Below are 13,504 nucleotides of genomic sequence, written 5' to 3' on the forward strand. Positions count from 1 at the left end.
TATATATATATATATTATATGGTATTGAAAATACAAATACTTTCAGAACCAAACTACAAAATGAGAAACTATTTGATTTTATGAAAATTATGAAATGCTAAACTTTACAACATAAGATACATGGTTAAAAGACATCGAAATCACCTTTAGGTCCAACAATACAGGTTTCAATTTAGAGGATCAAAATTAAAATTTGAATCTATAATATCTGCATATTGAATTCTATCAGTAATAGCCTAAGCTGACTCCAACACCAGAATTGTTGTGCATTTTTTTGATAAAAGATACTATGCAAGAGGAAAGAGTTGATAAATGACCTTCTGCCTGATATATCCATTAGCCTCATGGCAACACCAATAGCTGGGAGCATTAACAAGGTTGTGAGAGCACTTGTAAGAATAGATGCTGAATCTGCACTTATGCCAATGTTTGAAAGAAGAACGTCAACTCCTGCTTGCTCTAGAATCTGAGGGGTGTAGTAGAGCACACCGTTTATACCAGCAAACTGCAAAAAGATGAGAAAAATTGAATGACATTGATCTGCTTAAAGGAAAGCATAAACTATGACAGTTATCCGTGATCTTCAAGGAAAACTAACCTATGAGTAAATAATGAAAGACGAGAAAATTTCACTAGTATGAAAGTTATTAGATTTCAAAAATTCCAAGAGAATTTCAAGGAACAGTTCATTTAACATCCATCATTACTTGTATCCATTCAATTGAGTCAACAATACAGATATCATTTAGACTTTCTCCAACATGGGAATCAAGTACATTTCTTTAGAAACGACAAAAGTGTTGTGTTTGCCCTACTATATCTCATGAAAGGAATATGATCAGTTTAAGATGAAAGAGCATGAGGAAACTCAGAATAATTAAATGTATGCTAATTTTTCTAATTTTGATTTTCTAACAGAAAGCATGGTCTCCATAAACCAATTAAAGAATCATTCCATATGCTTAATCTGATAATAGGACTAACCTCATAAATGATTGTTTAGTTCAATTTTTTTTACCTTGTGATTCTCTGATGAACAGAATATTGTCCCAAGCCATGACACAATTGAGGAGCTCTACTATCAAATTTCATTGGAGAAGTTTGAAAGGGCCAAACCTATACGCGCTTTGGAATTGACTTCTACATTTAGTCAACATTTCACAGTTTTTACCCTAAAAGCGAGGGATTAATCTTGAGATGGCCAGTTCATATAGGTGATTTCTTTGTCTTGCACCCCTGGTGAAATTTCACCTTTGCATTATAAACAAAACAACTTAGCTATAAGCAGGGCAGAAATTTCCCAGCTTTCTTAGCTGAACCCAAATTTCACTTTTATTCACAATAACAGGAGCTCTACTGGGTATGCATCGCATCTGGTTAAAAGAAAAGAAATTAAAATTCAGTCATCATAAAAAAGAGTGGGAATATGAGTGTTTAAATCTTAATATGGGATTGCAATATAAATCTCAATGAGTTAACTTTTAAGCTTAAAATGGTTTCAGTCTATTATTAAAGCCCTATGGTTAAATCTCCTACAAACAAACTGGTATTACCACCTCTAGGATGACAAGCTCCTACTACCAACACAATTTGGTATAACAGCCCTTGTATAACAGCCCTTGATAATGGTTCATCATGCAGCTCCATGTCTTAGCTTTATCACTTTGGTGGAACACTCGAGGGTCATCCAGGTTAAGGTTTGGCCCACTCGGAAATAATGGGAATGACTTAAGGTCTAATTATCTTTCATATAAAATGCAACATGCAAGTATATTTTGTGTCCGAGTCAGCTGTAATTTGTGTTTAAGGAAAAAGGTAATAGGGAAGTGCTCATGACAGATAATGACATAAAATCTAGCCTCTCATTTATTCACACAATACAAATGCCATGCTACACAATAAAGACAATTATACCTGTTGAAGAATTTGGATCCCAACTCCAACAAGCAGTGCATGCTTGACTCCAGCATTGAAAAGTTCTCCCAACCTTGGCCCTTTAGAAATTGCCTCTGCCGGATGAACCATAGCTGGTCCAACTGGATGTTGATCCATCAGCTCTTTTGAAAAAAGCACAGGTTGACTCACCAATGCTGCTGCTTGAACAACCTCAGGTCCTTGGAAGTCACCTCCAGGAAGAGAAACAATAGAAGCTTTCTGTGACCCAGGAACACCCTCTGGACGCAAATAAATTCTCTTGAATCCCCCCTCTTTAAGCCCATCTGCTCCTTCTCTTTCCGCCCATTTCCAAGCCAGTTGCCATCCACCCCCAATACCCATGCTACTGACTGCATCCCCAGTTTGCAAAAGACTGCTCTGTCTCATGCTTAAAGTAGTTCCATGAGAAGCTTGATGAGGGACAATGTCCTTGCCCTCCATGCTCGTTGTTTGACGAGAAAGCAGAGGAGTCTGTAAATTTTCATCCATATCACTCCTTTCAGCATCAGATGGATAATCCTCACCTTCAACCTCAACCTCAACCTCACCCTCACCCTCACCCTCACCCTCCCTTTGGCCAATCTCTTCATCCCACTGCTCCGTTCTGGGTTGCTGACCAACCACACTGAACATGCTACCGAAATTGGGAAATAACGTACTTCGCATACTTCCTCCCAATTCAGGCGTCTTTTCATGGACGCTTCCGAAAAGAATGACGACAGGGTCCATAAGAGGGATCTTCGAGTTTGCCAGGCTCCCTTGGCGGAAGACACTACCTAGAGAACTTCTGAGGACACTTTCTCCCTTAACGGGGCGAGCTACCCAAGACTGGCCTGCTTCAGGCCCATGTAACATAATCTTTTCTTTTTCAGCTGCTGGGTCCTCGTCAATAAGCTCATCAGCAGGTCCAATTATATATTCTTCAATTGAAATATCCCCACCAACTGCCAAGCCTTCAACAAGAAGAGCCAATTCTCCTGTGGACAAAAAATACCAGCAAAATATTTTCATTTAAATCCTTTCTCGCGTAAATGGTTATATGTACAGGAAGAATATGATTTTAAAGTTAGTGAACTGGTCATATCTTCTCAGCAAGCTAATAGCAGATAGATATGATATGAGAGTTCGTTCAAAGGCTATTGAGACTCAACAAAAATTATAGCCTTTCAATAAATATTTTCTCTCTAGCAGAGAAGAACACTTTGACAAAAATTATCGATGCAGACAGAGCAAGGAAACATGACAGGAAGGTGAGGTCAATGAATGAGCTGCAGATATATTATCCTGAACAATTTTTTTTTTACCCTGGCTTCTCAACCTTTCCTTGTAACCACTTTTTCTATCGAGGCCTTCCTACGTGGCCTAAAGTCATATGCAAGGTGTTGTTCGATATTAAATATTTAAAATGACTTGATCTATGTAGTAAACCAGGACTAAGGGTTAAAAAAAAGAAGTCTGAATCTATGTTTTATTCATTTTCTATCAAGCAATGGTCTTCAATATCTGTCAACCTATGTTACCCGAGTACTTCTATAACGAAGTCGTACCTGTACCGGACACGTACCTGACACTTTCCCGTACCCAAACTTCATGGACACTTCTTGAATATATGCATGCATTTATTATAACATGTACTCAATTATACGATATATGTGTTAATTTAAACCACTTGTCAAGCACTTCTTGGATGTATAGCTTACCCTTCACATCTATGTTGCCTAGATACGGGTACATGTGCGGGTACGGGTATGGGGACACGGCAAATTTGTAAAAAATAGGGTACAGGGACACGACTGTATATATAAAATAATTAACTTTAGATCAATATTGAATTAAATACATATTACATTTGCAAATATACCCCAAAATATGACAAACATCGCTCAAAATATTACAATATATTGTTTAAAGTTACAATATATCTCCAAAAGTTAGTACTATATCCCAAAAACTTACAACTAACTAGCATATTCCAAAATTAAAACTATATTCCTTGCATAAGAAATAGAAAACTATTTTTATTTTAATTAAAAATTTTGAACTAATATTATTACTTATATAAACCCAAACCCAAACCCCTCCCCATATAAAACCCAAACCCAAACCCAAACCCCCCTTCTAAATAAAACCCAAACCAAAACCAAAACCCCTCCCCATATAAAAAACAAACGGGCGAAGAAAAAAACCCAAACCCCTCCCCATATAAAACCTCAACCTCCCCCCTCTAGGGTTTCCGCCGCCTCCAATTTCTCCTCCGTCTTCGTCGCCTCCTCCCATTTCTTCTCGCCAATCTCTAGGGTTTTCGTCGTCGTCGAAGAACACGATTCGTCGTCGAGGAGTTGTTTCGTCATCGAGGCGCTGAAATTGCTTCGTCGAGGCTCCTGATTTCGTCGTTGAGGAGCAGGATTTGTCGTCGAGGAGCAGGATTCGTCGCTTCCGTTGATGGGGTCGTCGCTTCAATCGATGGGTTTGAAGATAGTGAAGGCAGAATCGCTTCAGAGCACTCGGTATTTCAAGGTGGCGAAGACAAAATTTCAGGTTTGTTTTTTTTTCTCCCTCGCGAGTGAAGTAGCGGTATTTCAAGGTGGCGAAGACAAAATTTCAGGTTTGTTTTTTTTTCTCCCTCGCGAGTGAAGTAGCCGTGTCCCTGTCGTTTGGGTGCGGATCCGCACCCAATACGTACCCGTCTACCCGACACGGGTACGGGACCAAAAATTTCGTGTCAGGGTAACATAGCTTCACATCCTTTTCTTAAAACCAATTAGATATGGGTCGGATTCGTTTCAGTCCATACCCAAGTTCTAAACTATATAATTAAAGGGTTGTTTGGATGTCTAATGAAAAAAATGAGTAGTTCAATTTATGATCATCAATATGATTAAAGAAACTTAAAAATGTGATTGTAATTTTAATTCTAATGACGCATGAAGCGGAAAAAATGATTTCATGTATATTATTAATTCTATATATATATATATATATATATATATATCTAGTATATATATATATATAATTGAGAATACTATGTCAACTGTAGGACATCACCAAACTTTCTATTCATTGATATACCTAGGGCCCATGCAAGAATGAAGAAACTTTACATATATATATATATATATATTATGATTGGCTAGAAGTTTAGTGGACAAATCCTCTTGCTCCACTTAATTGAGGGGATAAGTCACCTCATATAATATAGTGTTTATATATATATATATGGAAAATAGTAACATTGGTACCAAGTAGCTACATGAACTTGTAGTGATTGTGACTGATTGACCCTACATTACTACTGAAATAGATCATCACCACTTTTCACTCTACTCATGCTGGAGAATGTAGGACAAGAAGTCCACGTCAAACCAAGTTCATGGCATTAACTGGTACCAATTCTCGCTCTTCCTCGTCTTCTATATTTATATTATATATAATAATATATATATTATATATATATATATATATATAATATATATATAAATGCGCTATGCTTAGTACCAAGCACGATTTTGTGCTTGTCAGTGATGGTGTCACAATCTCATCCACTCACTACCCATGTAAATATCCCAATTTGGGATGAGAGTGAAGGGAGATGTGACATCTCATACCAACACAATTTTGTCTGTACAAGCAACCCATATTCCATATATATATATATATATATATATATATTCGAGTATAACTTGTGTCAACTTATGTAATAGGAAGTGTGTCCACCAAACTTTATAATCCACTTATTTAACATATAAAAAGTCACTCATACATCAAGGACCCTAGGAAACATCTAAGTTAAAAAAGTTTATGGATGTCCACTTAAGTGACAAGTTTTTGCTCTATATATATAATATAATATATATATATATATATATATATCAGTGTTTTAAATGTCGACCGATATGTCATAATTAGGGTTCGAACGACACAAATCAGGCAATTTTATGTTGCATGTCGTTTTTCAGGAGGAAATCGGATATGTCGGAGATATATCAGGCATATCGGCCGACTTTTCAGCTTCGAAAAATCAGTCGATATGTTCCATTATCGGTTTAAAACGTTTTTTTCCTTATTGAGTTTGGGTTTGAAAACCCAACCCCATATGACCTGTTCTGATGTTAAGGGTCTGTTTTTGAAGCCGATAGACAGAAACGAACCCGTTCAAAAGAAAAAACGAAAAAAACCTAGGGCTACGACTGGCAACCCATCAGCCGCCTTCGTCTTCTTTGTCTTGTGTTCGTTCTCCTCACATCGCTGGCTTCTCCTCTCTTTCCTCCCTGCGACATCAAAGTCCATCATCTCCAGCGTCGCCTTCTCCTCTCTTTCTTCCCTGCGCGAAGTCGAAGTTGCAGCTTTCCTTAGCTTATTTAGCCGTCAGGTATGAGTCCCTTTCTCATCGTCTGTCTGTTTCTCTCTCTCTCTCTCTCTTCTTCTTCAAAACCTTTACATTTAGAAGATTTTCACATCATCTGGGTTTTAGTGTTGATTTCATCTTGTTTATCTTATTCAATGTCTTAATTTACTGTTTCCCCTTGTTTTTACTATTTTTTGTTACATTACATTATATTATTATATATTATTATTCAAATAGCTCCATGCTTTTTGTTGCTGTAAATTATTCATTTGTAGAATATTCAATGTTTGGCAACATGTTTTAGGCAGCACGTTGGGAAAACAAGACATCTGGCTGATTTCTCGTAATGATCCTTGTTTATCATTTAATAATAATCCCTGGTTTCTCGTAATAATCCCTGTTTATCATCTAATGATATAAACATGTAATACTCAAAGAGTTTCTGCGTTTCTTCTTTATGTGACAGTCTGGTAGCAATTCTGTGGATAATCAAAGAGGGGAGAAAATTCTAGTCTTATCTATTCGGGGGTGATGAGTCTTTACTTTTTATAGAATTTATAAAGTATGCTGAGTAAGAGGACTTTGCAAATTCAGTTTTTTTATATGTTTAGTCTATAAAATTTATAAAGTATGCTTATATTGAATTTAGGAATGCTTAGATTACATTTAGGACATGAAATTATACATATGTGCACCACCCGATATGACAATCTGATATTTAGTCCATCTCTCCCGATATATCCCCGATTTTCGCTATCCGACATGGATTTTAGCCGTCTGACATGAACTCGATATCCGATATTTAAAACCTTGATATATATATAGCCGTGTCCCCATACCCTATATTTTACAGTTTTGCCGTGTCCCGTACCCGTACCCTAACCATACCAATACTCGTACCCCTTTCCATGCAACTTAGAGTGTCAACTTAAAACATGGATATGCATCAGGTTGAAGCAGAGCATTCAAAATAAATGTCTGAATTGTTACTGTATAAATATATATATTTAGGTACATCTAATACGAAAATGATGTAATCTCTTGATTAAACCTAGTAGAATTGTTTACGTTTCAGTAAGAAAAGACTAAGGAGACTACTCCAGTTTTCTCTACAACCTTTTGTCCTATTTATTAACATACGAGTATTATCAGACTAATCTCAGTATTTCACAATATCTAAATTTGTAAAAATTATAAATATTTACTTTCGTTGGGAAATGGGAACAACAACTATATTCACAAAGGGAAAGATATGCAGATGTAGTAGTAATCATGTCCTCCCTGTACAACCTTCCCACAACCCTTCAACTTAAGGTTTTAAAAAAATGGTTATTTAGGATCCCTGAAAAGAACCATTATAAGTTGGACCCCAAATTTGAAGAAGGGCTTACTTAAAATATAAACTTTTCAGGGGCTAATATCAAATTAAGCTACCTACGACTTGTATTGAAGCAGGATGTATTAGCAGATTTAGATATGGAAGGTGTCACCTGATCATTATAAAGTTTACAGGGGCTAATATCAATTTTTACTACCCACGACTTGTATTGAAGCAGGATGTATTAGCAGATTTAGTTATGAGAGGTGTCATCCAAGGTTTTAAATATCGGTTATCAGGGATTTATTGGATGACCAAAATCCTTATCGGATAGCGAAAATCGGGGATATATCGGGGATAAGTAGTATTTATCGGAGCAATATACTGGATGATGTATATATATAATATAACTACTAAAAAATGTAATCTAACCATGCTTAATGAAATATAAACATACCAAAACAGAAAAGTAAAGTATGTACAGTTTATTCACTAATTTCTTATATAAGTCTATGTTACAGGAAAAACAAAAAAGCAAAGTATGATAAAAGAATAGTTATAGAAATGATATTACTCAAAAGAGAAAGTGAGTGCGTGAAGGTATTACAAGAGAAGGAAAGCTCACAGCATGTGTATATAGCCATGTTTCCGGACAAAAAAAACATGGTTGACAAAGGGTAAGCGAGCGACGAAGTTCAAGGTTGAAATTCACGAAGGCGAGTGACGAAGAGGCGCAAAGAACATGAGATGGAGATAACGGAGGAAGCGCCCAACGAGAAAAGGAGCAGCCGCTAGAGACGAAGTTAGGGTTTGAAGGTCGAGTTCACAAAGTTTCGGATTTTAAGTTTCATATTATTAACAAAACAGATCGGGTCGGGTTTTAAAAACTCAACAACTCAACTCAAAATGTCTGGCCGATAATCCCGATAATACCGATAATTTAGCCTTACTTATCGGCCGATAAGTGCCGATAATGCCGATAACTCGCCGATAATCTCTCCAAAACGATAACCGATTACAAAACCAACTTATCCTAACGGAGAGCTCAAAAATCCGATAACTCGGCCGATAATATCGATTATCGGCCGATATTTAAAACAATGGTGTCATCTGATCAGTACTGTTGATTCATGAGAACCACCTCACACTCCAGCTTTTGAATCCAATTCTATCCTTTAGTAGCATTATTAGCCGACCCCAAAATTTTGTGATAAAGGCATTGCTGTTGTAAGTTAAATAGTTCATAAGCATTATCTTTTGATTACGATCATATCTTACATTTTTACTATTTACTGGAATTTGACTTGAATGGGTTAGTTAAGATTAGTTTAATTTTAGTTAGAATTGCATACAAAAACCAAACAAATGATGAAATCAGAAATTAGATTTTAAAAAATGAATGAATTGAATATTATATTTCAATTCTGGCCAACTAGTTCTCTCTTTTCCTTTTCTCTTTCCTGGTCACCTCAACTAAAATTTCCTCTCCCGCACTAAATCCCTTTTTCCATGAAATTTGGTGGTTTATTATGTACCCTAAAACCCTAATAGGAATTGGATGTCAACTAGACTAACAGCGTTATCCTACTTCCTTTACTGCTTAATAAAGAATATAATATACTTTCCATCCTTAGAAATTGATTTGTTACAAATTTCCTACTTTTTAAAATTTATTTAACGAGATCTTTGTGGTTATATACTTTTGATTAGTTCCCCAAAGATCGGCTACCTTGAAACATCCTGCCCTCCCATTCACATAACTGGAAACTTTCACAAACTAGAGGCTCTCAAATATAGAATTCTAAAACAAGGTCTAAGATACCAGTATGGTTGTGGTTTTTGATTCGCCTTTATTAACATCCTTATCAAGAGTTTGATCGTTTTGGTAGATCGAGATCAAAGTTATTGATATATGGAATAAGTTAGAGCTTAATCAAAAGTTTTTATTCATGGCTTTCTTTATTAATTTTACCCATATAACACGATCAAATCAAACTTTCAAATTTTAGTCGTCATTAGCCAATAGCAACATTCTAGCCAATATTTGCCAATATAACTATATTGTCAGTTTCAGCCGGATCAGATTAGCTACTTAAAATTTAATATAATTCATGTATTGGTCTAGACCCTATACTTCAGCCATGGCCTAATATAGACTTTAGTTTGAGTATCCTCCATAAATTTTGGTTTGGCATTTTGTACAGTTTCACTTTCAATCTATTACCAAATAATGCCAACAGAGAGAAATTCTCAAGGTGCTACATAATGATAGCTACTTGTTGAAGATGTTTAGGTTAAACAGGGCATCTTTTCAAACCCGTAATCTTTTACTATCTTAAAAATGTATCGCCATTCGAGTTAGATGATTTTCTTGTTCAAACATTGAAGTCAATTTCCGTTTTATACCTTACTTTGTTTTCCATCTACCCAAAACATAAGACGATGTATTGGTAGCAGCTTATGCTGAAACAATAAACTCTAGCAACACCAACAAAAAGAAGAAGTGCTTGGGTTTTGATGTTACGGTGGTGGCTTTGGAGCTAAGCCCACCAATCTCTGACACCAATAAAGACAAAATTTCAATTTAAAACCAAAATTAATTTAGACCAGACAGATCAGGATCTTTTGACAGTGACACTATCAGCTGGGGAAAAAAAGTTGATAAGGACCAAATAGTCAAAAACTAACACTAAGCTTGTTAAGTGTACATTAATGATGGATGAATACAAATATGTGAATTTACGACAATATATGAATGCAACCAAACTCCAAGTTTAGCAAAATTAAGATAGTAGGAAATGCTCGCTTTTAATTTACATTACCTACATATGTGGATATGTACATTTCACATAAACATGAAACTCAAATATTACGAGATAAAATCCCAAGTAACACAATTCAAAATATAAAATAAAAATCACATGTGATCATCCTTCATGAGCAAAGTAAGAAAATTGCATATCTGCATCTACAATTCAATTAGATAATGAATAAAAATTTTAACTTGTTAGTGTGTATATAACATTATTGAAACACTGTTAGGATATGTCCAAAAGTTGATCCCTGCACATACTTGGCGATGACTTGAACGATTCATGTTGTATACTATATCCACTCCAACTGACTTTCCATGACTTGCATCATATCAGGTCATCTTATACACAAGATTGTTCAGCAGTTACGGAGTTACCTAATGCCTTAGATGAGATGCTTGAAAATGTAACTGCCTGGATTGTTTTTTTCAGATAGCATCACCAGAACTTGTGCTTCCATTTGTGTGGCGTGGGGTTGGTGTACAGAGAGGGATTGGACAGGTCATACAAAAAAAAAGCTGAAACTTTTTGGACAATGACTCTTACAGCCAAAATATCCAATATATATGAAATGGTGTGCTCTTGAATCATGGTAGTTTCACGTAGAACTTCATAAGCTAGGACCAAGACAAAACATCTTCGATATCAATAACATAAAGACTGTTTGATAAAAGACATTGCCTTAGCAATGTTCTTATTAAAAAGAATTGATCAACTGTTCAAACAATATTATATTGTTAGCAGCTAAAGTTTCACTTCAATTATGCAGTCTACAAATGCATACTCAATTATGCAATATGTTAATAACTACTAACAATTAAGACTTCTTTCCAACTTTCCAATAAATCTCTTTTCATGTTTCATTCCATTTACCAGCAAATAAAGCCTCAAAAGCTGATGGAAATTTCTACTATATATAGCTAGCCTGTAAAACTGTAAATTATAAACACTGTGACTAATGCAGCATAAGCTATTATGGATGCATTAGCAATAGGTAAAATTTTAAAAAGAACACCTTTGGTAAAAATCATACATGCGATAAATTCATAAATGGAGACATATGAAATAAAAGATGTAATAATGAAGTAAATCCCGTCATGACCCAATAAATGCTAAGAGATTATATGGAAAGAATATTACACACGAAAATTCATAACATACTAACCTGAGACATCTTCTCTTCCCCGTAACCTTTGCAAAACATGCTTTGCCTCAAGCATGCGCCCTTTACTAACAAGCCACCTTGGCGACTCAGGCAGATAAAGCACTGTCAATGCAAAATACAATAAAGAAGGAACCGAGAGAACCCCAAGCATAAGTCTCCAATTAGGTTTCGCCATTAACGACATTCCAAAAACCATACAATATGATATAAACATCCCACTTGATCCAGTGAACTGTGGAAGGGTATTCAACAACCCCCTTATGTCTGAAGGGGCTGTCTCAGAAATATATAGAGGGACAAGGGTTACACATATACCGATCCCAAAGCCATCTATAAGTCTTGCAACGAGAAGGACAGTGACATTCGGAGCCCACAACATAACGACACCGCTGACAAAATAGAGTACTGAAGAAAGGATTAGCATTGGACGGCGACCAATAGAGTCAGATATGCCTCCCGAGACAATAGTGATGAGAGTGGCTCCAATCAAAGACATAGCTATAATTAAACCCTCTATAAGTGGTTCACTGTCCAAGTTAAATTCCCTCTTTATGTAAAGAACAGCCCCTGGAGTAAAATAATACCATTAAGAAAATCATTAAATACCAAAAAAATTACTATTCATGTGTTAACTTAAACACCATAGATAGTTCACCCTTCTTCAAACTTCATGTTTCACATTCAAACTTTTACCATTAAGATATTGATATCATACTGATTAAGAAAATCAAAATAAAAACATTTAGAAATTCATACCATTAAGAACATCGCCAAGAACAAAATTTTATCATTTACACGTGTTTATTACTGTAAAAATAGTTAACACCGTCAAAATTAAAAATTAAAGCTTGCCAACTGTACTTTCCAGTGCACCAAAACTCTCCGAAGTTGGAGTGAGGGTTGAAACTTATATTTTTATACTCTAACAAGTTAAATACCCAAACTTTTGGCATTGAAACCTTGAAAATTCACACATAAATGAGAGATTAAAAAAAACAAAAAAAGCAGAAATTTACCAGCAATGGTAGCATTATCCCAACCCTGCAAAAGATTCCCAATCGCAGCAGCAATTGCAATCAGCACCGCTCCCATCTTCTCCCTTCGCTTAAAAAAGCACACTACTTTCTCACAATCAAATTAAGCCAAAACCTAGGGCAAAATCGCCCAAAAAAAAAAGATCAAAAGAACACCAAAGAACTACCAATTGAAGCAGCGATGATTGAGATTGGGGGAGGACAGCGAAGCGTTGGCTTTGGGAAAACCTAGGGGCAAGTAGAGTAGGGAGCAGAAAGTATAAAAGCCGACAAAAATCAAACAATAAACTAAAAAAAGAGAAGAAAAGGAGAGAACAAATGGGAGAAAAATATTGGGCTAAGGGTTTCATACGCCCGCTCGCTGATCGCCACCTGGATTCTTGTCTTCTCTCTCTAAGCTTATCTCTGCTCTGAGAAAGGAGAGTAAATTTTTAATTACAGTTCGAAGATTGGAGAGCAAGCAACCTGTGGAAGAAAAATTATTAAGGATGAAACTTTTCTTGAATGATAAGCAGGGAGAAGATAACTTTGAATTTTTAAAGTTTTCTGTTGCAACAATGTCTTTGGGAGTTCATTAATATATTTTGTTTGAGAGTTTAACAGAAGGAATAGAGGAAATTTTAATTTACTATGTTTGAAGGTTCTAACTAAGGGCTTGTTTGGTTCATTTCCGAAAAAAAATTGGAAATGAAAATTCATGCTAAAACACTAAAAATGGCTAGATTGGCATAAATTCTTGAGGCTTGGTGACAAGTTGGTATATTTTTTTTTAAGTTTTGTCAGATTGGTATAAATTTTCAACTCCGGCGCTATATTGGCCTTAAGTTTGGCCGGAGTTACTGTTCCGGCTAGTGTTGATGAGATTTTTTGCATAAAAGTCCATTATAAAAAACT

The 13,504-nt window shown here is 35.7% G+C and overlaps 1 protein-coding gene across 5 annotated transcripts in view; it reads right to left on the minus strand.

Annotated features, from left to right (window-relative positions):
• Positions 1–13,164, minus strand: part of LOC109820843 (monosaccharide-sensing protein 2-like) — a 15,719-nt gene extending 2,555 nt beyond the window's left edge. Inside the window, exons 1-6 of one of the 5 annotated variants that reach the window (XM_020387061.1) lie at positions 12,963–13,164; positions 12,778–12,838; positions 12,593–12,675; positions 11,577–12,143; positions 1,915–2,912; positions 318–505 (exon numbers count right to left, since the gene is read on the minus strand). In XM_020387061.1, coding sequence (XP_020242650.1) covers positions 318–505; positions 1,915–2,912; positions 11,577–12,143; positions 12,593–12,668 — 1,829 coding nt within the window. In that variant the 5' untranslated portion in view covers positions 12,669–12,675; positions 12,778–12,838; positions 12,963–13,164. Of the gene's footprint in view, positions 1–317; positions 506–1,914; positions 2,913–11,576; positions 12,144–12,592; positions 12,695–12,777 lie in introns of all 5 variants that reach the window. The other 4 variants (XM_020387057.1, XM_020387050.1, XM_020387044.1 and 1 more) reach the window with 4 other exon arrangements.

The sequence above is a fragment of the Asparagus officinalis genome, chromosome 1 (genome assembly GCF_001876935.1).
Source record: "Asparagus officinalis chromosome 1, Aspof.V1, whole genome shotgun sequence".
Classification (NCBI taxonomy): domain Eukaryota; kingdom Viridiplantae; phylum Streptophyta; class Magnoliopsida; order Asparagales; family Asparagaceae; genus Asparagus; species Asparagus officinalis.